Source organism: Amia ocellicauda, chromosome 11 (assembly GCF_036373705.1).
Source record: "Amia ocellicauda isolate fAmiCal2 chromosome 11, fAmiCal2.hap1, whole genome shotgun sequence".
NCBI lineage: Eukaryota > Metazoa > Chordata > Actinopteri > Amiiformes > Amiidae > Amia > Amia ocellicauda.
This window is the reverse complement of record NC_089860.1, coordinates 35,379,524-35,407,243: the sequence shown is the minus strand read 5'-3', so window position 1 is coordinate 35,407,243 and position 27,720 is coordinate 35,379,524. Positions and strand designations below refer to the sequence as shown.

The 27,720-nt window shown below is 47.0% G+C and overlaps 1 protein-coding gene and 1 long non-coding RNA gene across 2 annotated transcripts in view; both read right to left on the bottom strand.

Annotated features, from left to right (window-relative positions):
• LOC136763586 (uncharacterized) overlaps positions 1-13,713 on the bottom strand; it is a 54,186-nt gene extending 40,473 nt beyond the window's left edge. Inside the window, exon 1 of the long non-coding RNA XR_010820992.1 lies at positions 13,200-13,713. This is a non-coding gene — a long non-coding RNA (uncharacterized LOC136763586). The remainder of the gene's footprint in view (positions 1-13,199) is intronic.
• Positions 13,714-17,515: 3,802 nt separating this feature from the next.
• Positions 17,516-24,779, bottom strand: LOC136763584 (terminal nucleotidyltransferase 5A). The gene is made up of 2 exons (XM_066717682.1): positions 24,304-24,779; positions 17,516-19,181 (listed from the first exon to the last, which is right to left on the bottom strand). Exons 1-2 carry the CDS (start codon positions 24,457-24,459, stop codon positions 18,156-18,158), a joined length of 1,182 nt encoding a protein of 393 aa, XP_066573779.1. The 5' UTR covers positions 24,460-24,779; the 3' UTR covers positions 17,516-18,155.
• Positions 24,780-27,720: the final 2,941 nt, after the last annotated feature.

Here is a 27,720-nt window from a genome sequence, read left to right as displayed (position 1 = left end):
TAAGAACGGCTGAAAGGTTGAATATTTCCAAACGCGGGTGTTCATATGTTCAGCAATATACTGCAGGCCTTGGGACTGAAATTAAGTTTAGCATGCTTTTGTAAAGATGCAGACACACACACACACCCACGCCTACCTACACAAACATGAGACTGGCAGCTCGGACCCATGCCGCCCAAGGTCACCCTTCCTGCAGCTCCAAGGATGCATGTCTTTCTCAGAGGGTTGAAGGAGAAAAAGAAAAGGAGAGAGTGTCGAAGAGCAGAAAACATGGGGGGGGTGGGAATGTTACAATGACACACGAGGTCGTCCAATGGAAAAACACATTCGGGACGGAGGGGCGGCTGCGTCTCGCACCACTGGAGTGCATTTGAACAGCCTGATAACCGCAGTCAAACAGAGCGGGCTATCGGCGCTAAACACAGGGATTAAAACACCTGTGTGGCTGTGATCTACACTGTGCAGGGGGGAGGCGGGGTATCTGAGAATGGGCAGCATTTTGGTCGTTTCCAAAAACAGCCACACAGAACCCCAGCCAGAGACCCAGGAACAACAACGAGAAACTTGGATTTTCCACCTGCAGTAAAGACCCAGTGCAGTAGAAAAGGGTTCTGCTCCTAATTAGTGAATTATTCCAATTGAGATATTAATGTTTTATTTTGGGGTTGTGGGTCAGGGACTTATACACCGATTGCCCTGTGCATCAGTTGACACGTTATTGACATGGATGTGACACAATTATGGACACCCCCACTTGCTCTGGGATTGTCTGGATACTGCAGCGAACTCCCAGCAGCCGGGACCAGCCGGAGAAATGATTGGCTGGAAAGTTGTGAGTTAAAACAGACGCATCGCAGGTACAGGATGTGTCTGAAATGGACAGACAGCGTGACATCATCTCTGACATCAGCGTCCCCCTCTTCCACAGCGTAGCGCTCACATTAAGAACATAAGAAAATATCCAATCTAGAGGAGCCTATTCACCCCATCATGCTTGTTTGGTGTCCATTAATAACTCAGTGATCAAGGATCCTATCCAGTCTGTTTTTGAATGTTCCCAAATTGTCTCTTCAGCCACATCGCTGGGAGTTTGTTCAGATTGTGACGCCTCTCTGTGTGAAGAAGTGTCTCCTGTTTTCTGTCTTGAATGCCTTGAAGCCCAATTTCCATTTGTGTCCCCGGGTGCGTGTGTCCCTGCTGATCTGGAAAAGCTCCTCTGGAGGAGCATTCCTCCAGAGACACTACAGCGTGCTCGTAAATCCCTCCTTCCCCTATATATGAGGCAGCTTTTTGGCTCGGAAAGGTTACAGGCTGAAACTCTTTCCTGGAAACAGAGTCGCTCGAAGACCAGGAGGCCCGACTCCGTGTCCGCCCTCGCTTGACGACACAAGACACTGCACACCATGAAAGGAGAAGAAGCCAACATCATCTGCGTTTTCCTATCATTTAATTGCCAGTGGGTCATATTTCCCATTCTGGTCTGTCCGGTAACTCGGGCTCAGACTGTTTAGACACGATAGCGGACTATTTTCCAGGACAGCACATGGAAAAAGTCGCATATCTCTCGTGTGACACTCATTTTCTTCCCCATGAAGTCACCTTTGTGCAGGAAGTGTCTCCACACGAGGAAACAGGTTCTAGTCCTCAGCTGAAGAACCTTGAACTTTAATTTCAAACCTGAGTCCAGTACCACTGTAACCTGGGGGGAAAAGAATTAAAATCCTGCTTCCCTGCTTATGCCACTACTACACTAGACCAACTTAAAGTCAAAAGCATACCTTATATATCCTAGATCATATATTTTACACTTGCAGAACAATCTTTCAGTTTTGAATCTGTAAAACAACAATATAGGATGCAGAGAAAAAATAAATAAAACATTATAGACCAAAAATAACGTTGCAAGTTTATACTGTGGGAAGAATCCAACTGAGATTCAAAAAACAAAACAACTTGCATTAGCAGTGTTGCCCTGAAACAAGGCAAATAAATCCAGTTGGTGACACGATGTTTCTCATTATCTTGTAAAGTTTGTATGATCTTGAATTTCTTCTGCTTCCCGACCTCCAAAAACAGGAAAGGAGCTCATTAAAATGTCTTGGAGATGCAATCAAATGACAGCAACCCAGAAGGAAAGGAGAGATTTCCAATGCCCGACTTAAATATGGAGCTATGTACTAACCACACTGTAAAACCGAGTCTTTGGACACGGATATCAAAGCAAACGTTATGATGCATAAATTTAAGAATGCCTTAAATAACATGACAAAAATGTAAAGATGAAAAACAACTTGTAACCAGGCTGGCTGATGACTTGATCTACGTGCCAGAGAGCAAAACGAAAAAAGACAGCATCTGAGTTGGGAATCATCGAGTTAGTGCTCATGTTTGTGCCAATTTTCCTCAATAAACCAAAGACATAATGTGACCAGTTCCATATTTTTGAATGGGTACACGTGTGTGTGTGTGTTTCTCCTAATTAATCCTGGGAGTCATACTCCGCTCAGCTGGCCGCACTGATTTGGGAAAACCAGAACACGACACCCCAGCGAGTCCCTGCACACTTGCACGGGCCGACACTGCGTGCATCTGTTTGCAGCGCCGATCTGGATCAATGACAGCACAGTGTTCCGGGCAAATGGGAAAACAGACACCAGCGCCCGCTGTTTGACAGCAGACCACCCACAGACACGGGGCACGGCCGGCCAAGGCCGCAGTCCGTGGCAAGACACGAGCCCAGGCCCGAGCCCGTGACCTCCCGGCTGTAAACGGTTTTCTACACTGAGGCTGTTACCCAATGAGCCAATCACAAAATTTTCCTCATATCCTGCGTGGTTAAGGAGGTATAAAGGGTGGCAATGCTTTATAGTTTGACTGGGGGGTGGAGGTGCTCTATATACATCCGTAAACATCTCCCTAGGTCCCCAGAAGGATTACAAAAGAGTATCAGACAGAGGGGTTGTGTATCACTGATAAACACAACTCTCATCATGGAGCAGCCTTATCGGAAGTTCTTCTGCACTGACGGATTCTTAAGTGAGAGAAACACACCCCCCGGCCCCTTTATAACCGGAAAGTGCCGGGAATCGTGGTCATTACACTTTCCCTCGGGAGAGCAGGTCTAGAGCCAAGTGACCTGGAGAAGTCTGGCAATTCAAATGCGTCTCGAGATGTTTTCTTCCTCCTATAGAGCTTTCACACATTATATCGTAAAGGAATGGTAAAGAAAAGGCTCCGTGTTTTGAGAAGCACCCCCTCCCACAGTAAGTCACAATAGTCCGCTGTGTCCTTTGGCTGCTAATCCCTGTGCTTTGTGGATGGCTGGCAACGTTTGTGGTTAAACGCTGGGATATGTGCAACTCTGGCAAAAGCAGTTCCCTCGTCTTTTCTCTGCGCTCTCAGAGGGAGAAGAAGGTGCGAATCACTGTCCCTCCTGCCCTGAATGTACTGTTCTGGACCGAGACACCCTCACCACCCAATACAGCTCAATTTATTTTTTAAATAAGGAACATGGTGTTGGTAGAATAAAAGACACAAAGTGGAAAGAAATACAAATATCTGGCAGTTCGTCAGTGTGTTGCATAAGCGACGGCCGCACATTGACACAGTTCCCGTTTTGCACCTAGTAAACAAATACAAGAGGCTGAAGCTTTTCTCCATTCGAGATCATTCACCCCAGTGTTTTCATACACCACTCCCATCTTTTTCCTGTCCCGGAGGGTTACGCAAGTCCTGCGCTGGATGCATTCGCTCTAAATAAGAATAGGAGATCTATTTTGAAAGGGGATCTGTGCGAGAGGCCACAGAACTGATACCTGTGAACTGCGGATGGAGCCCAGAGCCACACAGAGGAGAGAGAGAGTCACGTTATTTTCACAACAACCAAAAGCTATCGGCCAGGGAAGTGCAACCAAAACATTTTTGTTGACTAGGGCCCGGTTTCTAGTGCAGTGGGAAAAGTGAGTCTTTGTCATTCAAGCTTATCCCAGAGGTGTTCTCTGCCCTCTCTAGCGTGCGGGGCCCTCTTTCTCACACCAGGAAGGTTGTTTTTGTGTTGCTGTTTTTAAAAGCCACATGTTCCTGCTTGTGTTCGTGACGGGTGTATACTTAAGAAGTGTGAATACTGGGGGGGACGGGATACCAGAATAAGAGCTGGGCATGCTGAAGAGAAGCCACACAGGATGCAGCGGCTCCGAGCTCATGGTCTCCAAACACCCAGGGAGAGAACTGCCTTTGCCAAACATCAGGGTTTCTGAGGCCTAAACCAACACAGGGCACCACACCACTGCAACGCCACAAACACTGCCAGAGATGCATTCAGAAAACGAACATCCATTGACATCCCTATGTTTGTTTTAAATTGAGACATGTTACTCTGAGCTCACAGTGCTGGCGGTGTCTCAGTGTCCTCAAGGTCCATTCCTGGAATATCAATACATATCAAGCGCCATTGTCTTATGTTTCATGCATATATATATATATATAGTACATTGATATGCGAGTATTCGTTCTCCTGAATCATGGAGTTCTATGCCTTTGATAACTTTACAACATTTCAACAACATCCCCACAACGTCCTCGTTCTGCATTCACTCCCTGGTAAGGTTCCCACCACGATATTTGCGTTGCTGGGCTCTCTCTAATGCCGTGAATGAAGATCACTCGGTGAACTATAATCACCCTTCAAGGCTCCCTGCTCCTTGGGGGCCCGTGCCACCGAGCCACATTACAGTACAAAAGGACAGCGATGTCTATTATTATATCTATTTATACTTCAACTTTACTTTCTCCTTAACCAATCGTTTTATCTGGGAGAACACACAGAAAGGAACAATTAATGAGAAGGCAAACACGAGAGGCAATCCTGCAAATTGCTAAGTACACAGCGCACACAGCGAACACAAGGACAGGGGGCCCGAGGTTAATGCAAAAGCGATGGTATCCTTTAAATGACTCCGATAAATGAAGGCAGAGCGAGATAGACTGTGCTAGCGGTGCTCCAGACACGGGGCAAACAAACTGTAGAAGCCCCTGCTTTACCCACAATTCCCCCACGTGGCAAACAGATTTTAACTGGGCTGGGGAAATGTGACGGTAATTAACTAGTGCCGTGCAGAACAATACGGCACTAGCGGATTCAAGAACCGGTGTTAAACTCGGCCAGGTATTGTATTTCACATAACCTTTAAAAAACGAAAGAAGGAAAAGAAAATGATATGTCTGTGTGTCAGGCAGTGGCACAAATGCAGACGCTGCTTCCACATCATAACTCGTCAGACGTCCGCAGATCAAGACAGTGCTTACGGATGGACCAGACACGATAGGTTAAGATGCGGGTCTGATTCAAAGGCTGGACCTGGAGACAAGAAGATAAATGAATAAAGTTGCAAAGCGTTTTAGGAGTGCAAGTTTGCGATTCTTCCAGGTGGCTTCAGTCGAACGCAGTCAATGTGTTGAGGAACGCCTCCCATTCATCCCTGACCTTTCTCATGTTCTGCTGCTCCCGTTACCTAACTGGAAAACAATGCACCAGATTGGATCCACACCCCTCTCACGATGGGATTAACACCCATGACAAGATGGAGAAATCAAGAGGCCTCCGCTGATTACAACTGTACGCCACCGGCCGCCACTCAGTCCATGAACAGCACACTCACGGAATAACTCCTTGGCCGTGTAACACCGTTTTTGCCAGCCTTGGTGTTCGGTGGCACCGTCGTAGCTCGGATACTGGGCTGTTTACCCTCACTGGCCAATCATCTTACCTTTAGTAAAACACTGACAGTAAACAGGCTGCTCTGCTAAAGCACCTGTCTCCTGCGCTCATCGATTTCTAAGTGCATTAAACATTTTATATGGGGGTCTTATCCGGCCTGCACATCTGTGACCTTTGCATGAATTTGCAGCTGCCTTCAATTGGAACTGTTTAAATAGCAAGTACTGCTGTCAGGATTTTTCTTCTTCTATTATTGTCCTGCCAGACTAAATGACGTCTATCAAACTCTAAAACATACCCATCCCAAAATAATCCTCTGAAACGGCAGCTTCAAAAGAAAGGAAGAAGAATGGGTGAAAAAAGGGACCAGTTTCAGATTTAAGATTAATTCCAAACCATATTCCTAGTGCTTTCTGTCCCGAGATGCAAATGTTCCAGCAAATACAAACTCCCACTTTTACACAATGGGTTTTCGAACAGCCGGGAGGGGTTTCTGGATCTGGAAGGATTTACACAACGAACACACTGTGTTCCTTTTCCGGCGCAGGAAAAACAAATACAGAAGGAAAAAAGAAAACAGGTGTTAACTTAGCTTGGTGGTAAATGGTTTATAAATATGGCCTTAAATGGTTTTTATCTTTCTAGATAACTCCCCCATCCCCAATCTCCCTCAGTGCCAACTTCGCGCTCCCTGTACCTGCTGTTCCTGCCATCTAGACAGGTCTGCCGGAGACCTCGGCCCGTCCTTATCTGGGATTACAGGAGGTAGATAAGTACGGCCGACTGGGCTTGGCACCGACTGCCGGGTCTCTCGGCTCAGTCTGGCATGGCAGGCAGGCGTAGTGCCTCCGAGTGATGCCTGCGCTCTCTCTCGCGCTCTCTCTCTCTCTCTCTCCACTAATGGGTTTTTAAAGGTTAAGTAAACGCTGCAGGCAGGCGCTGGGTTTACTGAGGACGAAAGCAGAAAGTTCAACAAGTCAGCTAGAAAAGCGGAGATGGGCTCGAATCCTCCCCAGCAAAGAAATCAACCAGAGTAAATGATGGTGGCCATTGTGGATACCAGAAAAACCTTTTTAATTTTTCAATTTGACTATTGTTTCCATTTTTCAAGGCTAAGTCACTCGTCTACCAGAGCTATAATACAGCTGCACTTCACATGATAGCTGTATGTCTGGGCAGTTTTCCTCCACAGGGTCCTTTCACACACAGCAAGGAGAGAAACATCTGTATCTTCGCTCACCAGCTTTCACAAGCAGCTGATTTGGGCTGCCAACGTTAGAAGGGTCTATTTTTGCCCCGAACACATCCTTTATCTTGGCCCGGGGACTCGCGGGGAAACGGAAAGGAATAATTTGTGGAAACTGACCCGTCGGGAGCAGAGGAGGACTGGGGCAGCAGGGTAAGGGTTAAGCCGGTCACAGCCAGTGCTCTTGACATTTTGGGTTTTTGCGGGCATTCTGCGCTGCTTTTTATAGCCTGCGGTCAGCCAGGGTGAGTGGGACCAGGCGACTGAAAGACCTCAACTGTGTGGGAGTGTGGCGCCAGTCCAGCACAAAGCCAAAGGAGATGAGGAGGAGGCCGGGAGAGAGAGAGTGAGAGAGAGCGACAGAGACACACGCAGCCCCTCCTGCAGGGCAGACAGACAGCAGGCCCTCCTGGACCAGAGTTCACAGACGGACACAGGAAGCAAGCAAATAGCAATAGCAAATTAACCGAAAATGTCTCACAACCACTACCACTTCTCCAACTTGAGCTGTTGCAGATAGCTGCTCTGTTCAGCTATCACAGTGAAATCAAGTTCAACAGAGCAACTCAGAGCAGACGTGGAAATCTTACAGGACAAGAATGAATAGGAAGAGGCCTTGTCTGGTGTATTGTCTTCATCCAAAGAACTGTTGAATTGTTTGTTTGTTTGGTGTGAGTGTGAAAGAGGCTTGTACACTGAAGTCTCCCTATTTGGGTGAGGTGACGCACAACGAGGATTCAACACAGGCAGTTTGTGAGCGAGCTCGGACAGTGAAGCCACTAAAGTCCAAGAACATTTTGTCTCTGATGGTGTGCCTTCAACCTTGCTCTGAAAGCGCTCAGGAACCAAAGGAAGATGACTAACGTGGGATGGTTTGGGTACGGGTCATGACTGGATCCCAGAATTTCCCCCAGCCCTTTTTAGGAGGAACCAATGTTTGCAGCAACTAAGCCACTTAGGACCCCCAAATGGCACCTCGGCTCAGTCGTTTACTCCTGACTTTGAATGGGACCACCCATGGGTATAGATATGACTGAACTGAGACCCAAGGGCAGTTGTAATGTTATATATTTAGAGGAGCACGCATGATGGCCAGCCAGATGCCTGTATATGATTATGTTACATGCATGGACATGTCCTACACTGATTACATAACCGACACAGATGTTTCTGCACCTAAATTGTGCATTTTTTCTTACTGTGATAAATCACTCTTCTGCTCTCTTTCTTTCTAACCTTATATGATGTTATCAATACTCATTAGTACCTTAGCACCTTTTTTTCTTATATTTACTCTCCACATTACAGACACCAGCTCACCAAACATGGTGGCACATGTCTTGAATTGGTCTAATAGGAGTTCAGATCTATGCGAGTTTAGATGATAAACTATTTGGACGGCCCCACAAGATCTGTGTACACAACCAAGAGAGTGCTCTCGCTCCACACAGGAAACCACAAATGCTCTCTTGACCTTTAACCCCCACACACAGCTACATGTTAAACCAATCAGAGTGGAAAACCCGCTGTCGGATTGTCAAGCAGCAACAACACAAACACCACCATCTGTAAATGCTACAGCACAACTCACATTTGTCAAAAGTGACCACAAGAAAAGCGAGAGTGGTGCCCAGAAGCCGAGAGCCGACAAACAGATGTCGACTCGAGGAATTCCTGAATTTCATACCAGAGATTCCTGTCCGTGAGGGTGTAAAATACTCTGTCGGCTCCGGGAAAGAAATGCAGGGTTTTTATAACAGTCTGGGAGGGGTTTCATCCAGACAGATAACTGCACGATCCCCCCGAAAAAAGAGGAACTAAAATAACAAAAATTCATCTTCATAAAAAGGGGAATTCTGGGTCGTACGCTGCAAAATATTTAATTTCATCTTCCTGGCCAATGAATGCACACTATATTCTGCCATCTCTCTCTCTCTCTCTCTGTCACAGGTGTTGTTCCCTTTGTGTTCGGACCAAGCAGAACTCACTGGAGACACGGAACAGCTCGGCGCAATTCCCTGCCCCCTTCAAACCCTTAGTCGGGATTAGGGCGCTGAAGCACCACACAGTCCCGGTATCGTCCAGGCCAGGAGGACCTCCATGTCTTACACATGACAGTTACAGGACGCTGTTCTGAACTGTATTTCGTGAGCACTGAGAGCACAGGCAGTGACATTAAAATCCTGAAGATGATTTGTAAAGGAGTGTTGTGAAATCATCCCAATTACAACAGTAGACTCAAGAGAAGGCGTTTCTTTGTGTGTTGAGCGCGTGCGTGTGTGTGTGTCTGTGTGTGGGTGGGGGGGTTCATCTGTGGTGCAGACGCATAAAAAAATACAATCCTTCAAGGTCCATCGCACATGTCTGCACGGCTCGGAAACACATCAGTGCTTGTTTTTTTCAATGTCCCCTGTTGCTATGAAAGAGAGAGAGAAAACGTTTGGCCTGACTATTGAGATTTTCGGCACACCCTGACTGACGTTTTCCCACCAAAGAGTGAGTGCACAGGTGGCCTACAGGTCACAGTCACCCTCTTTGCTTCTCCGCACGGAAAGGAAATGACCCAAATGGCCTCCCTCCAGCCTGGTCGAGGGACGGAGACCTCTGTGGCAGTTCCCGGGCTGGAAGTGCCGTTTCTGTGAGCAAAAGCCCGGCCGTCTGGGCGTCTCTTTTGAGAACAAGTGTGGCAGGGGCTGCGCGGCGGGGCTGGAGTGTCAACACTGTCATTTCGGGTCCTCCCAGAGCGAGGCTGCCAGCTGGCTGGGTCATCACCTCCGTGGCGCCAGAGCCAGAGGTCGTGTGGGGCCTGCCGGTTCGGTTTGCAGCCAATGTGGAGCAGAAGAGGCAAGGGGAACAAGGGAGTGAAACACGGCTACACGGAGTTTAAAAAGGTAACTTCTTCCTGTTACTCGATCAGCTGGAGGGGTGGATGGATGTGCTAACTCATGGAGAGGTCATGGGTGTCTCTGTCTCGTGACACATGCGTGTGAGTTCGGCTGCACCTGCGGAGGCTCTTTAATAGAAGCCATAAGAAAGAGAACAGAGGTGTGCTCCCATTTCCCAGCTCCCACGCCCCTCGCTCGCTCCCTCTGTGTTCCCAGGCTTCTCCATTGTCCCGCGCGGGTCTCGGAGTTTCCATTTTTAACCTGGGGAACACTCCCATTGTGAGGCGGGCACCAAAACAATGCCTGGCTCATCGGGGATACAGTTACAAAACAGTAGAGTGGGTGTCGGCTCTGGTTTAGCCGCAGGAGAACGGCGTAAAAGGTGTAAAAGGTACACCCTGTCCTGTCAGAGGGGCGCAGGGTGTCGATTACAGCCCCAGAAGCTCATTCCTGTAAGACTGCATTCACAAGTCTTTGTCTTCAGTCTTAATCGGCTTATCGTGTTACAAAACAATGTGAAGGAGACTGGAATATAAGGTGTGGGGGGGTGGCCTGTAAGAAAAACAGAAAGACAGCACCTTCTCCGCTATGAAAAACATATATATATATATATATACATCCCTCCTTCATTACAGGACCAGCTCTGGCACAGGTATTGAAAATGGGTTGTAAGCAGAGCTTGGTATGGAGAGAAAGAGACAGAGAGAGACAGAGAGAGACATGGACAGAGGCAGACAGAGAGAGAGAGAGAGATGGCGCAAAACCGTGCAAGAAAGAAAACTGGCGATGTGAAAAGGGGTAAAAAAATAAAAAGGATAGCTGCCTATATTTTTGGTCAGAGTTAATACCCAGACTAAACCATCAGAGATCCTGTGTTTTGTGCTTGGCAGGAAACGCAAACACGAGGCCGATCCAGCTCCCTGCGCACAGTCTCATTAAGGCCGCTGCTGGACCGAGACAAAGTGAGTGAACCCCACCTTCTCCGTCGCTGGCGTCCTGACAGCGAGGAACATCACTGGCAGCGAGTTCTGTTCTGTTCTAATTTAGAACAGAATAAAAATAAAATAAAATAAAGCAGAGAGAGACCTTCTAATTATATATAATGATAAAAAGATGAGACGCTAACATCTGCAGACAGAAAGATTAATGATAATTCTGCAAGTTGCCTTTATTTTGTTTTATTAAAACAAGATGCTGCTAACACAAATGTTGTGCGAACGAGGGCCTCCGTTGCGATCGCTAGAGAGACGCAAAATTGTTGGTTCTTGTCTTGTCCGGTTTGTTTCAGGAGGGCAGGGATGGAAAGAGGCAAATAATATGTTTAAGGAACAGCATATTTAAATCCTCTGTATCCGGCAATCATCCAAAATATCTGCACTGTATATCCGAGGCAAGCTGGAGAACTGAACCTTATTAACAAGTCTGGTTCAGACCCATGGACGTCTCAGAAGGAGCACAGCACACAATTTAAATCAGTTGCCAGCTACACAGTCATGACAGAGAAACTCAAGTGAAGGATCAGAGGCCATTCAAGGCAGTTTTTTTACCCAACTTTTCTTTTTCCACAAAAAAAAGAGGCACAGCACAACAACACAAAAGCAGGCCCAGATTAGCCCAGCAGGTTCTTTCTAGTCGATGCGTGGGAAGCCTTTCAGATACACAAAAGCTCGCTGTGCAGTTCCCCTCTCCACCCAAACCCAGTGGGGGCTGCACGGTGTCCCACTGGCCCGTGGAAAGCGCTGCAGACACAAACCCGTGCTTCGAGCCGGACAACAAAGGGAAGCTCTCACGTTGGGGCGACTTGAGAGACACGCACCGCCACACAAAAGGCCGTCATGGAAATACATTTGTGTTGAAAAAAGAAAACCGCAACCCGGCTATTAACTGCTTAATAGACCCCAGCCTTTCAGAGAGCGCATTGTTTTGTCGAGTAGGTGACGTACCTGGGGCCAGAGAGGACGGCCCGTTTCCATTCACAAACAAACTTTCCATGATGCGCAGGCACTCCCACCGAGCTACTCGAATTACCCATGGCTTAGAGCCTCCCGTTTAATGCACACAAAAGAACACGCTGTCTGAATAACAGCGGGCCGCGATGCTCTGACCGGGGCTGGCTGACCTGGTACACGGGACGGGGTGTGAGAGAACAGAGCGCACCAATGATGGCGACGCACACAGAGGGGCTGCAGTCACTCTCTCCTCCTTGTGCCGCACACCAGCACAGAGAAACAATGACAGGCCTGGCCAAGGGTGGATCAAAACCTGCTCTTCCTAAATGTACTTAAAACCTCACAGGCTGTCAGACCCCCCCCCCAACACAAGTGATATTACAATCAATGTCTCAACTGCAGCCTCCAAAAGAGACCCCGTCACAGGGGAGATTCGGGCCCCTCATTTGATACACTGTGTCCTGGAGTGGATTTAAAAGTCCCTGGTACAATATAAGAATTGAAACCACTGTGCCAACACTGTCCCAAGTCCTGTCCTACAAATGTGCCACGATAATAAAGAGATGAAAACTTGAGAAGCATACAGATATTACACTACTACAACAGAAAAGGGGCGGGGTTATCTGCTATGATGACATAACAGAGCATTAACAAAGAGGTTGTTCATTTGAGCCTCAAATATTTCTCTAAGTGTCTGTAGTGAAGGGGGTGGTTTAAAGGTTAGTGGCAGGGAGGTTACAACTCTGTGTGGACATAACTCAGGAAAACAGATCGCCTCCCGAACGCACAGAAATCTAAACTCCCAACTCACTCCCGAAATGTCGGCTGTCTTAAGGAGACGCTCTGGGAAGTGCACCAGCATTTCAAGTAGTCTCGTCCAGATTCCACTGGGACAACAATGCACACAATCCCCTCCTGGTGCCTGGTGTCTCAAACATTGGGCCCCAACTGGCCCCTTCCCTCACACAACCCTTTGTCTGTGTTTCCATGTGTGTGCGTGTCTGTCTGTCTGTACCCAGGTGAGGCCAGGGCTGCTCTCTCTCACTGCTCACTTCCTCAACTTCCTGCCCTGTTTGATGTTGCCCCAGACTGTGGCCCTTGCATTGGGGCCACCCTGCGGTCAGCTGTGGCCCCTCCAGTCCTGCCCGCTGTCCTCCGCACCGCTGCAAACACACCAGACCACGATCTTCTGACCACAAATAAGCAAGGGTGTGGTGTTTTTACAGCACAAATACTTTTCTGTTTCAATATTTACCATTTGTTCCTTTCAGCTCATTTCACTGGAACCACATAAACACAAGGTATTGAATGCCCTTCACTGCCTCGTTACCCCCATCACAGGTCAACTGTCATTAGCAAAAAGACTCACGTTTAAAATAAGGATGGAAAGAAGTTAGACTTACCTGACCCAGTGTAGTTTCACCAGATATCCTTTGTAAAGGAAAGAGGAGTGGATGTGTAATTTGACTTTTTTTTGTTTTACCCTACAAGGAGGGTTGTCTGATTTTCAGCTTCTGTGTCCAAGACGCGCATGCAAACCCAAACACAAGATTTCCAGGGTCATAATGCAGGGATTTATCAGATAATCTGATCCGGGTGTTTTGTTTTTGTGTTGTTTTACGTGAATTATTCGAGAACAGAGCTGGCCAGTGTAAGAAACACACTCTATAAGGAAGCCACAACCCACAATGAGATGATTTTTGGACCGGAAGTAGTGTGTACCTCTGTGAAGTTGATTCCTTATTTTTCACAACAAAAAACATAAATAAGCAAATGTGACGCCTAGATCAGAGTGAATAATGAGAGCTGTATCTTTAAGAGAGAGGGATGGGGAAGGCAAAAACTATTAGACTAATTTATAAATAGATAAATATGTTGCTTTTCTGAATGTTCAAAAGGTGACAACTATCTGCTTTTTGTTTTGTTTTCTCTCTCCATGTGTTTTTGTCCTGCCAATGCACTTCCTGTCCACAATCCCGTGACACTGGGAGACAGCCAATCGGCAGCTTGCTTTAGAGACACGTGACCTGTGGATGGCTCGGAGCAGGGGGTCAAAGGTTACACCTCGGCGCACACAGACAATGGGGCTCAAGTTCGTGTTGCGCAGATGTGCGCAGGTCTGCGCGGCTCCACAAATGGGAGCGCTGGGATTCTGCAGATCTGCGCAACAAGAAGGCGACCGCAGATTCTGAACTGGCGCCGTCCACGTAACACCTCAGAACACTAATTCCCTTGACAAAACATAACTGGAATAGAAAATGAGTTATTAAAGTTATTATTACCGTTAAAAAACAATCAAATGTAAAAACGACTGCAGATTATTATTATTATTATTATTATTATTATTATTATTATTAAACCTTATGTTCTGCTTTACCAATACATTGTTCATCGGAAAAAGACTAAACAAACACGTAGATTTATAAGAGGAACATGCCATTCAGTCAATGGACATCAGGACACACTTTCAGATCCCTTGTTGCGCTGTGATCCTCTCACTGGTTCATGTGAAGCCGTGCTGGATCTCCCGACCCGGAGAGGGATTGAGGTTCGAGGGAGTAAGATGCTCTCCTCCTCCGGCTGAAACCGAGGACCCCGTCCACCAAGAGACCCTCTGAAGGACAGGGGTGCTTTTAAACCACCAGCGTCCAATAAGGGCACCGTGAAGCAGCAGCGCAGTAGATTAACGCATTTACACAAAGTCAGGAGCACACAAACAACGCTTAAGGACTTATTTCCATTTCATTAGTGAAGGGGAAAGTACTTTGTTATTGTCAACGCTATATAAAAGGTTTACAATGCACTGGAACGTGATGCTCGCAACATCGTGGACTTCAATGCCGAGAACGTGTGCCTCATCTCCTCCCCCCGATCTGGATTCCAGACTTCCTACAGCCAGAGTTTTCTTAAGCGGCCGTTCCAGGGAGCCGAGCCCAGTGGAAAAGCCTGTCCGTACAGATGAAACGAGTCTCATCTGAGGGGAGAACCGAGAGCCACCCTTTCTTAGTTTTCATATGAATCTTGCTGATGAGAAAAGCACCTGGACCTTCATCTTCTTCAGAGCTCAGGGATTCCCTAGAACGCCAAGTGGAAGGGCTTCAAAACCTTAACACAACAAAACATTGAGAGCCATTTCCACCAGGAAACCGCACATGAGTCACGATCAGGAAGCTTTACAAAACAACCCACCAAAACATGCCCCCACCCCAGGACATCCAGAGCACAAGGTCACCTCAGAATTCGCTCTAGCCCCGGGCCGAGTGCGCTGGGCTGCAACAGGAAGAACCGAAGTGGACCGGAGATTTACACATCTGACCTTTCTGGGGTCAGAGTTCATAGGTCACATACCGTTTTAGATATCAACCAAAACAGGGCGACTCAGACAGAACCGCTCCATCACTGCCGAGACGATCTGGTTAGACCTTATCGGTGCTGAGAAGGATTTACCCTGGGAAAGGATATATTGCATGTAAACCTGAACAAAATATGCCAAGGTGTTCCTCTCTTGCTCTCTCTCCCTTGATGTGTGAGGGTGTTAGTTTCTCTCTCTCACCCTCTCCCTTGATGCCCAAGTGTTTGTTTCTCTCCATCTCTCCCCCTTCATGCCAGGGTGCCAATTTAACGCACATTTCAAGTCAGCGTTTGGGTATCTGGTGTAGGGAATCTAGAATGTATGCATTGATCCAACTCTACCACAAAGAGCCCTTTATCGTGGGTGGGACACTCCGTGGCACACGTCTGGTCCTTCTCCCCAGCCCCCAGAAGCAGACTAGGCCCGGGCACACGCAAGAAGAGACTTCAGAAGAGAAGGTCATTATGTGAAGGTTCAGTCCGTTTGATTTTTTGATTTTTGCCACACTTGCGTGACCCGTTCTGCGCACACGAGCAGAATGCTATGGATCTCAATCCGTTCAATCTAACCGGACTCAGCGAGCCCTGGCAGCAGCGCAGGGGTGAACAATGGGGGCTATTGTCCGAGCAGCCGCTGTCCTGCAGAAAGAGAACGCCCTTTGTACATCAGAAAGGAATCCTTCGCATTCATCGCCTATGATTCAAGTCGCTTTAGTGCCGAGCCATACTGCCATGGAGAAAGGGTCCAGCATTCTGGGGTTTTAATTCAGACGGAGTAACATTAGTTTTAGGGATGAATGCAGTTCAGATCAGTACACTTGTGGAGGAAAGTGCACAGACCTCATCTTTACAATCAGTTTTACTTTTAGATAGATTGTATGATTTCTCAAACCCTGCCCTTTCCCATGTAAGAGGTGAACACAATGCGAATAATAAATGAAGCGAAGTGTGAGCATGTTCACCTTTTTCCTGTGATTTCGGAGCATAAGGGCATATTGGTTTCGATTTGGGTTTTACACTAAAAAGGCATGTAAATGAACAGTAGATAATAAACCGATGGGGTCTGGGTTTCATGGATATCCAAATCAGCACTGCCTTCACTCCATACTATTATCTGAATCCTGAAGACTTTGATCCTGTGAGGAGGTAAGATGAAGGGACACTGCGATGGCATATCGAGGTACGAAAACATGGTTTAGTGCACATAAGGTTTAAGCGCATGATTCCTGGAAGGTAGGATGTACATTTAAGCAGATAATACAGAACAGTACAGCAAGAATCTGTACCCTTCTATCATACTGTGTATAGTTCTGGGCTCCACACACCCAGAAATGTAACATGTAACTGCAGCTGTAGATCATGTGAAAGCATATGATATGATATACTTAGATTTCCAAAAAGCTTTTGATAAGGATCCACAACAAAGACTGATCCTCAAATTGGAAGCTGTAGGCATTCAGGGTAATGTAAGTAGATGGATTATGAACTGGTTGATGTCTAGGAAACAGCGGGTGTCGATTAGAGGAGTCACTTCTAACTGGAGTGAGGTTGTTAGTGGAGTTCCACAGGGATCAGTACTAGGGCCTTTGCTTTTTCTAATCTATATTAATGATCTGGACTCTGGGATAGTTAGACAACTTGTCAAATTTGCAGATGATACTAAAATAGGTGGCTCAGCAGATACAATCTCGGCAGCACAGGCTATTCAGAGGGACTTGGATAATATTCAGTTGTGGGCGACACCTGGCAGATGAAATTCAATGTGGACAAGTGCAAGGTAATACATGCAGGTTACAAAAATGTCCCTATAATGACACTATGGGAGGAACAGAACTAGATGAAGTAACACATGAGAAAGACCTAGGAGTCTATGTGGACTCCTCACTTTCTCCATCCAAACAATGTGGGGAAGCAATAAAAAAGGCAAACGCAATGCTGGGGTATATTGTCAAAAGTGTAGAATTGAGCACAAGGGCAGTGATGTTCAGACTGTACAATGCACTAGTTAGAGCTCATCTGGATACTGTGTGCAGTTCTGGGCTCCACACTTCAAGAAAGATATCGCTGCTCTAGAGGCAGTTCAGAGGAGAGCAACCAGACTTATTCCAGGTCTGAAGGGAATGTCCTACTGAGAGACTGAGGACCTGAACCTTTTCACCTGGAACAGAGGAGACTACAGGGGACTTGATCCAAGTCTTCAAAATCATGAAAGGCATCGACCACATCAAACCAGAGGAGCTTTTCCAGATCAGCAGGTTAGAAGTTTAGAATAAAAATGGATACTTATAGTGTTACATCTCCTCCCTGCCAAGCATACTCTCTCAAAAAACCAAACACCCGTAGTTCGCAACATACAAGACTGATCAGGTTTGCATTTTAGGAGTTTCTTTTTTTTTTTTTAATCACTTGAATGGGAACGCCTCGGTCCCTGAAAATAGAGATTTACAGTAACCTAGAAGATAAAAATCTCTTGATACAGTACAGCTTATACTTTACAGAGTTTTCTTAGGCACTTGGAATCACAGAGTATCAACATTCCCCTCTTTAAATGCAAACGAAAGTCTTTGGTCCTTGAAAGTTCATTTAAAAAAAAAAAATTAAGGGAAAACAGAAGTAGGGCAGATTGAAACCACAGCCCCAAAAAAGAAACCAAAAATACAGCTTGAAGTTTTTTTGTTTTTAAAAAAATGCAGCACCTGCATTTCACTTATATACTTTTTTTGTTTGTAAAGATTCATTAACTTAAAACACACCAATGAAAACAAATGCTTCAATCCTCCAACCCCTTTTTGCTACATCTGAGAAGGACCTCGAGTCTTGACAGTCCTGCGACAGTATTGGCTCAAGAAACACAGCAGTTTGACGCGAAGAGGAGTCACATGTGGCGGAAACAAAAATAAACATTTCCTTTTTCATTTGTTTTTTGCATTTTATTTCCCCCTCTTTTTTCATGTCCAACTACTGCCGACACTCCAAGCCCCCCACCCCGTGGCTCCCACCCGACCCCCTCAGTTGCAGGGCAGCCACGTCTGGTAAGAGTTACTGCAGGCCGGCACCAGGGGCTGCACGTGCGCGATGTAGTAGTTGTTGAAGTTGATGTCGCGCACATACGGCGCCGGCTGGTAGTAGCAGGTGACGTTGGTGACCGTGGGGATAATGTTCTGCTCGGCCAGCACCCGCAGCGCCAGCATGGAGATGAGGTTGAGCGTCTGCCTCCGCTCGTGGCCCATGAGGCACACCGTGCTCTCGTTCACCACGCGGTGCAGCGTCACCAGGTAGTCGTAGCGTCTGTGCTCCATGCCCACAAAGTGGTTCTGCAGGTAGGCCTCGAGCTTGCGCTGCTGCTCGCCGATGTCGGGGAAGTCGATGAAGAAGCGGGAGCACATGTAACGCTGCAGGCACTTCATCTCCTGCTCCGAGCCGGCCCGGAAGCCGCGCACCAGCAGGTTGCAGTACTTGAGCAGCCCCCCCCCGCGGATCTCCTCAGGGCTGCGCGTGGCGATGGTCTGGCGCCGCAGGTGGCCCAGCGCCTCCTCGAAGTCGCCGTACATGCTCTCGCCCAGCACGGTGGGGTGGAAGCTCTCGGACATGGGCGTGGCGGAGCACTTGTCGAACAGCAGCAGCGAGTCCAGGGTGATCTGGAAGGAGTCCACGCTGAACTCGAACTGCCGGCGCAGCGAGTCCACGAACTTCAGCTCCACGTTCTTGCCCGTGTTGTTGGACAGCGAGATGAGGCTCCAGCGGTCCGTGTCGTTGCACACCTTCACCAGCTTCTGCACGTAGGCCTCCTTCAGCGTCAGGGGCGTGATGCGGTCCTTGTTGACGCCTGCCGGCAGGAAGTCCAGCAGGCAGTCCAGCACCACGTCCTTGACCTGGCGGAACTCACGGTCCGTAGGCAGCTCCAGGCCGAAGATCAGGTCCAGGTCCTTGTAGCCCAGGCCGCTGTCCTGGTGCAGCACGTGACTTGCGGCCGAGCCGTTGAGCTTGACATCTCGCACGGGAATCCCCTTCTCCTCCAGACGGTTCCGCACCACCTGGGCAGGACAAGAGAGAAAACCATGAGTACAGGTGTGAAAGTTAGGCAAACATGCAACACTCTTGGGGATGGGAGGGACACAAAGTAGAATTTGGCGTCTAATATGCAAATCTTCCACATTTATTCTGATATTTGCTACCTGTGTTGTCAAGCCCTTTTTGCAATCACCCCCCGATCTACACAACAGTCCCATTACCGCAACTTTAATGCTTGTGAAATAAACTGAACACTAGAGAACAGGGAACTTGGCAGCCATTTACAGCTAACCAGATTCCTTAGAAGCAGAATAAAAGATTATCTGCTTTGTTTACATTCGTCTTTGTGACCCTATAGCCCGGCTCCTACGCAGGTGTCCGCTGAATAGAAAATCAATACAAGTGATTTTATTAGATAGCGATAGCATTCATTTGAATATAATCTGGTTCAAACCTGTCCAGTGGTCAAAGCAGGGGAAGGGCGGGGGAGAGGAGCAGAGTTTATAAAACAGCAACACCGAGTGCCACCACATCTGGTCCTCCTTGATCGTGGCAGCCCCCTCCCTCGTGTTTGAGCCCCTCGTAATAAGTATTCAAAGTGTCAGGTGAAAGAGCTGCTGAACTGAACCTAAAGACCACTTCTGTTGGCATCCAGACAGACGAGGCCGCTTCATCCCCAACACGCTCTCGTGTCAGTCAGGGGGGCTGGCAGCTCTGTTCATTACCGGCAGTTCGAGTTTAAAAACAAAAGGGTCGTCCGATACACGACACACTCACTCCACTGCAAACAGATTCTAATTTTGAATTATTCCAGAAGATTTCAGAGCAAAAAGGAGCCAAGTTTGTTTTTCCAGTCAGTGTTTCCCTAAAGGTCAAGGAGAACTACTCTACTTTGAACACATGGCTCCCCACCAGCTGGTGCACAACATCTGTCCTCTCACAGCGGCAGTTCACATTCACTGCGCCGGACGGGAGGCTTTCACAGATTGACGATTCTGCCGTGTGTTCACGGGCCGGCCCTCCTTCAAGGATACACACAGAGCGAAAGATTCTACGGTTAAACCCACCCGATGTCTGCGATTAGGCAACACAAGTGTCCTCCCTTCCACCTTGTGTCGCAGAGTCATCGCTGGACTTCATTCATGCTTTGGGGTGTTTCTATGGATTTAAACCATTGTATAACCTTGGCTATGGTTCAAGTCAGCCCCTAGACCAGACGGACCCCTGCACCCACACCCGAAAGAGCTCAGCTGGCCAGCTAGCAGTCCTGCAGCTCTGTCTCCATACCGATGGAGAACACCAGCTCAGACTCTGAGAAAGCATCCCTTCAGCGTCACATCCCTGTGCTGCTGGAGGTTGAGAAGGTTCTCCAGGTGACACGGACACAGCCGGTCCGAACGGTCTCTGTGGAATCAGGAGCAGGGAAACCACAGACCAGCTGGGCCCCAACTCTCACGAACACAAACCGCTAGTTTAAGTGCCCAACGTTTCCAGTTCATATAACCAGGGTTACATTCAGACAGCGCCAACTCACCAAATTAACTAATACTGCGGTTATACCGAGGATGAGCGCCAAGCACCGATACATTCAGCCCTACGGCGTTTAAAACCGTTGTAAACAAGTGACTGGGAGTTTTGGAAGCATCAGACATGAGAACGAAAATAAAATGTAATAAAATAAAAATGATCTCATTTGATGGAGTTAACCAAGTTCCTGCCAGTAAATGACTCTGCACATAAAGTCGAGCCGAGGTTTCTCATTGAGTGTTGAGGGAGGCGGGCAGACAGCCGTGGCCAGAGGTTGGTTTTATGTCAAGTAGATGTGCGTCTTATGCTGCAAGGGCCTGGGTGACAGATACTAACGACTCGGCTCATTATCAGGGTCCTGCTCCACTGCACTTCCTCACACTGTAGAAATACGCTTTACGGTGCAAAAATAAATCGGCAAATACATTCATAACTGAGCATTCAAGACCCTGCAAAGTGCCAAGAATAAATTGAGACTTATGGAGTGTACGAAGTCTCAGCATTGGCTAAAATGCAGAACCTTATATCTAATTTGCACGACGAATACAATAACGGCCATTTGGCGACGCGGATTCTACCCATAAATCAGGATCTTGCTCTGTGGATGAGCCAGCGCTGTCTCCCCCTCCATTGAAAGTGAATCTCATTTCAGCCTTTGCAGGGTTTTGTGAATCAAGATGCCAGGAGACTTCGGGAAATCAGCCCGGCGCTACATTTCAACTAGCGATGCCGAAACCTCTGTTGCAACTACCTGGAGGGCCGCCAAGCCGTAAATTATCTTGAACTGCAAATCTCAAGCGGAACTTTCCCGGTTTGTGAGAAATTCACAGCTTCATACATATTAAACACACAAACATTATACATACATACATACATAAACTAAACATTAGGTCTGTGAAGCCTTGCCAATAAACAAAGTGTACAAAGTCCTTTACGGAGAGATGTTCTTCCTGTTAGTGCCGGGGAATGCGTCCTGCTCTGCCATTCTTTCAAGACCACAAGCTAGTCCTGGCTTTCAAGAAAATACTGGAACCATGCCACCCGTAACAGGGTTAGGCTGTGCAATGACAAAGGTTATCTTAAATACACATAGAGGAAAACAAACAGTATAAGAAAAAACTCCACTTTCTAGAGTAAACCCACTGGACAACTTGAGCTGTATTATAAGAACGGAGTTAATAGACAAGGGAGTGACAAACTCTGAATGTAACACAGGACGTCTCAGCCACAGTATTTACACAAAAACAACAAATGTTCTGCTTTTCCACAGACCGCTGTGGTCTCCAGAGCTGAAGAGCACAGTGACACCAAACGCACAGCAGAGAGATGGGTATCTATAGTGGAATGAGTCTGAAACGGAAGAACTGAAGTAGGCGTTATTTTTTAAAGATTGGCTCTTCAGATGGATCCTGCTCAGTTAAATATCCACCTAGACTTGTGGTGAACAATGCCTACCCCTGGACAATTTATACTGAAGGATTTCCAGAAGTCCAGGCATATTCTCAGGGAAATATTACTCGACTGCCAATGTCAACGGGCAAAAGCGGGTACGTTCTCTTTGGCTCTTTGGTCAGTATGGCCTTCAATCCCTTCCAGATCTACATCCTATTCTGCTGAAGCCGTGCTAAAGCTACCAGATGGGGAACTCAAGTCCATGGCACAAACCCACACAGCACTGAGAGGACAACACATTGAATAAATAAGTGAATGGCTCGTTAGATTCCTCCTTATCGGTGTCAGAGTCCAACTTCTTCACAGGAAAGACAAGAAGCTTCCAGTGGGAAACCTCACAAGCTAAATATAGCAAGACGGGCGCAGAGGGCAGTGGCAGTGCCCCCCCGCCAGGCGGCAGGGCAGCCGAGTATCACAGAGATGACGGATCACACGTCAAGAGCCATAGCCCCCATGACTAAGTTTGCAACTACTTTTACAATGAGGTAGTGGAAAACAGGCTTCTGGGAAGGTTAGGATGGAGTCAGGGCTCCCTTTGGCTCATTTTCTCAAACAGAATGATATGCATTGTGTGGAAATAATGGAAATATTGAAAAGATTTCAGGAATTAAAGATCCCAGGTTTATTAAAAAAAAAAAGGGAGCGTAGCACAACTGAAGTATTCTTCAGTAAGGTCGAAGTACAGCTTGGTGAACTTAAATGGGAACTTTTGTGTCGGCTTGTAATATCCTCCCACAGCCACTCTTCCACCGCTGCAGCTCCGGCCACTCGTGGGCTGGCAGACAGAGACAGAGAGAGAGAGAGAGAGAGATGCACTTCCTCCTCCACTGCAATAAATATGCCAAATTAAGGGACACATTCTTTAATAAATATTATAAAATCATTTTCTGAATTGATAAATGAAAAAAAAAATAGCTATCCTCCTGGGGGGGGGACACACAGCCCCCCTGGCCGCCGAATATGTAGCCGCCTGCCACAGCCTGAGGGGCTCACTGTGAAAACACACACGAGCACCAGCTGTAAACTTGTAAACTATAAATAAAGTAAATGTACATGTCTATTAAGATTTTATTTATAAATTATATTGTACCGTTTCAATATTTTTTTTTTCCTTTTTCTTACCTTTTATTATTTTGCAATGTATGTATATAATATGAACTGCTTTGGCAACACTACGAAACTGTTTGTCATGACAATAAAGCACCCTTGAATTGAATTGAATTGAGAGAGAGAGAGAGAGAGAGAGAGACTCCTCCACTCGCCTTCAGCTGGACACGGATCTCTCTCTCTCGTCCGCAGATGTGCGGTATAAAAAATAAACGAGAGCAGAGCGTAACTGCGATTAAAGACGGGTCGCAAGCAGGGCGTCCTGAAACTGAAGTGAGCGGCTGGGGTTGTGTGGTCATGAATTTACAGCCCACAGCGCGCACACACAGACACACACACACACACACACACCTTGAGAAACGAGAAGTGCGGGGCAGCACTGTCGAGCACGGAGTTTCGGACAGAGACGGGGACATGTGCATGAAAAAATAGCCCCCAATCAGCAGTATTTTAAATACTTCAACACTAGCACAACTAGGTCATAGTGGCTTCTTAAATCGAGCCATTTTACTAGAAGTCTAGAAGACCGTTATTTCAGGACTCACTCAACAAACACTGCAGAAGAACGGACAAAAAACATTTAAGATGCAAGTGTTTCTACATCTGTTCAAAATATTAAACGCATTCACACACGCACATCAAAAAAATGAAAATGGAGTGGATACAAAGTATATGATCTGCGTCACAACTTCAAAGCCAAGCGCGCCGCGCAGAACGCTCGGACGGGTCTCCGGTTCTAGAACGTCTCGCAGCGTCTTTCCCGTTCTAGAAGGTCTCCGGCGGATTTTCGCCACTGGACACCGGCCTCCGAGAGCAATACGAGCCGAGCAAGGGCACGTGTGAGGCGGCGCTCAGTCCCGGTCACTGCCCACTCAGGAGCCGACAGCCTGGCTGCGGGCGCAGACATGCGGGGCAGTTATGTTCATGCAGGAGCTATAGGCTCGTGTCTGCCTATAGTGGGATAGGAAACCGAAGCCAGCAGTCAATGGCACTACACTACCGGGGGGTATTGAATGGTGGGTAAGATGTTCTTAGTTTCCCAACTGACGCCGGACTCACCTGCACGATCTGCCGGGGCAGCACGGACAGCGTGGGGAAGTTGCCCCGTCCGTGGATGGGCACAGTCTCGCCGAGGATGGAGTCCAAGCGCTGCACCTGCTCCCAGGACAGCACGCTGAAGCGCCGACTCTGCTCCGCCGCATCGCCGGAGGACATGGCGACCAAAGCCCGACACACAGCCGCCACAGAGCCTGTCTTCAGCAGCAGCAGCAGCGGGGGAGAGAGAAACAGCAGACCTGCCCGTTAGCGTTCAGGAGACGGGAGTGGACAGCGCGATGCTCCGCACAGGGTCCAGGCTGAGGAGGAGGAGGACTGTCGCTGCCGCAGAGACCCAGGTCGTGCAGAAAAGCACAATGAAAAACAGACGACAGTGACAAGGGAAGCTGAAGCCAATAGACTCTTATTCCCACCGCACACACGTCCGCAGCGATCCGCTCATCCAGCCCCACTGCCGGCGCTCGGCGGCCCGGACGGGTTTTAAGACGCTCGCAGTGACAGGCGCGTCTCTATTGGCTAGCCATAGCTGCTGATTAATTATTCATAAGATGGGAGGCGTGGCCACAGGCGTGCCTTTGACGACGCGGTGAGCCCCGAGCCACGCCCATTGTGTGTTTCGCGTCATCGAAATCCGTGTTGAGGCCGCGGTGACGTACTTGATCCACAGCCGCTCTCACACCAAACCCCTTTCATCCCCCTCAACCAGGATGGATCAAGAAACGATTACTACTTAACTAATTAATACACTCATTAATTTGAATCTTTATTAAGAAACGTTCTGTGACTTTGTGATAAAAACACAGTGGTGTGGTTTTATATATAATTGCACCAGGCAGGCAAACCAAATTGCACTTAAACGCAGGACTTTGGCAGTCTTCCCCGGGGATAAGGCACATTCACTTATTGTTTGGTTTTCATAATAGCATTTTGATTTGAATGGTGGGGGAGTTGAAATCCAGGCTTCTTAAATATATACCAACTCATATACTGTTATATTTTAGTGTTTCACAAACTGCACAAATATATAAAAGTTCTTACAGAAATTACAAGCAAACACACAAGCATAACGTGTAAACATTAAACTGGCGACAGCTGAATGAAGGTAAAGAAAACACTAAGCACTTTACCTAACTAAACTAATTTACTTTGTGAATATATATACGCACAACACTATTACACTAGCTCTGAGCTTGGTAAAACTGTTAGTAAATGTTTCTTTATCTTAATTCTGGACCCTCTACCTCCTCTCAAAAGTCCAGGTTCTTATTTAAGTAACACAAACTGTTATTTTTTATTTTCTTTCTAACACTATATATTTGCATCTGCAGTGCTAGTTACAAGTAAAGTCACACACTGACAACATTTAGCCCTACATCGCCACAGAAAAGCTAAATAGTAATTGACCTAGACACAGGCTATTAAAAACAAAATAGGATTGCGTAAATCAACACATTAAAATGTGTTTTCAAGTAATTTTCTCAAACAAATCTCAGTGGTACAGACGGCTGTTAAGGTCAAATGGAGCTTTAGGTGATAAAATACAAGAATAACAAAAATAGTTACCCAAAACACACACACTTAAGTACCTCTTATCAAGAATAATAAACGATTCTGCAATCAGGCCAATTAAAAGCTATACACTCGGACTACCCTAACTGGAATGTCATTGAAATGGTTTAATATATTGGAGATACAGAGTGTTTTCTGTATCGTTTATATTTAGTTTTTGATACTGTTAATTGGCACCAGATAACCTGAAAAGCAAAGGAGGTTTTATCAGCAGAAAGGAAATGTGTCTTTCCATACTTTTAAGATAATAGTTTTCCACCCAGTCTTTTGCTGACTGTTAAATTATACTGGCAAATAGGCCGTAATCATTATAGATTAACACTCATCTCCTCTCCAAACTTTCCAGTGCCTCCTATAATTCACCCGTCCTTTACCTACAGATCACAAATGTCCCCACAGCTCAGATATCTGCGCAGCACCTGTAGACCCCAGCACTCTGTGGTACTGGACACGGCGCAGCACGGAGCCTCCTGTTACACGACACTCAGACTTTCATTCATTCATTTGCTCATTCCAGTTCTTGCGAGATGCTAGCTATTGAAGGGTACTGTGTCTTAATTGTCCAGCTTATTCAGAGGAGTCATTTAGAGGTCTCTGTTAATCTGATGCAGTGAATCACAGAATTGATCCCAGGTGCCTCTTGAAGGAACCCTCCAGAGCTACCATCAACAACATGGCGGTGTATCTGAAGACACCTGCAACTCTCTCTGTACAGAACCGATTACTATTTAAAGTCCAAAAAGCATGCATTTGTAGTGTTCTCCAAATCCTCACAGATGTCCCCCAGTTTAGGGCTTCGATGCACGTCTTTCTCTTCACCTGTCTGTGTATGATTTTCCTTTCAGAACAGGAATTACTAGTCTCCCTCCATTGATGCAATAAATCAAAACGTGCGCACACACAATGTATGGGATACGGAGTTAACACATTTATTAATTATGTAAAGCTACCCTATAAAGGTCAAACACACGTCACATTAGTACGTAAGAAACTACAGATTAAAACAAAAACTGAGATGTTAAATTCATCAGTTTAGATAAACAGATTAAATAGATGATCAAAATGTAAACATCAGACTTAACTTGTATTTAAGACAGTAATCGGACTATCTAAACAAGGCCGACCCATGCCCAGAAATATGGCTTCTCCAGCATACCGCGTGTGACATGTACTTTCTCACCGCACAGTCCAGTATACACAACCGCACCGGACTGCACACGCGTGACTCCGCCCACATTCCTCACCGGCCAGCGCTGCCGAGAGGAGCACAAACACCCGTCACTGGCAGCCGCGTCTCCACAGAGTGCGTGGAAGAAACACTTCAGCTACTTCATCATTTCTGATAGCCTCCGAGATGATAAGTGCACATTTACGCTGATAAAGCTTTTGAAAATCGCCTCCCACGATGCAGTTTGCAGGAGAACGATCAGATCTTCGTGTTTATATACGTGGGGTGCGCTGGCGAGCACATGGAGGCGTGGCATATTTAATATTACTTCTTTACAGAAATGTATTACATTGATTTAATCTGGGACTGAAAACCCAGCTTCACTCTTCTGTGCAGTTGCTGATGTGAAGAACTTTATTCCCCCCCAAAGGCCCAATGCTATTGCCTTGGCCCACAATGCAGTTCAGTAAATTTTCCTGACAGCCATGCTAAACCAGACTCCTCTCAGACCCGTTGAATCATCCGCTCTGTTCCCAACCACTCAGCTGAACAGAAAACAACTGTTCGTCTCCAGAAAACACAAGGATCTCCACTTCTGCTTTCTGTACAGCGTTGCGCACTTTTATATCAGACATGCTCCAATTTTCCAGCTGTTTCAAACTGGAACAAGGTACCGGCTGAGA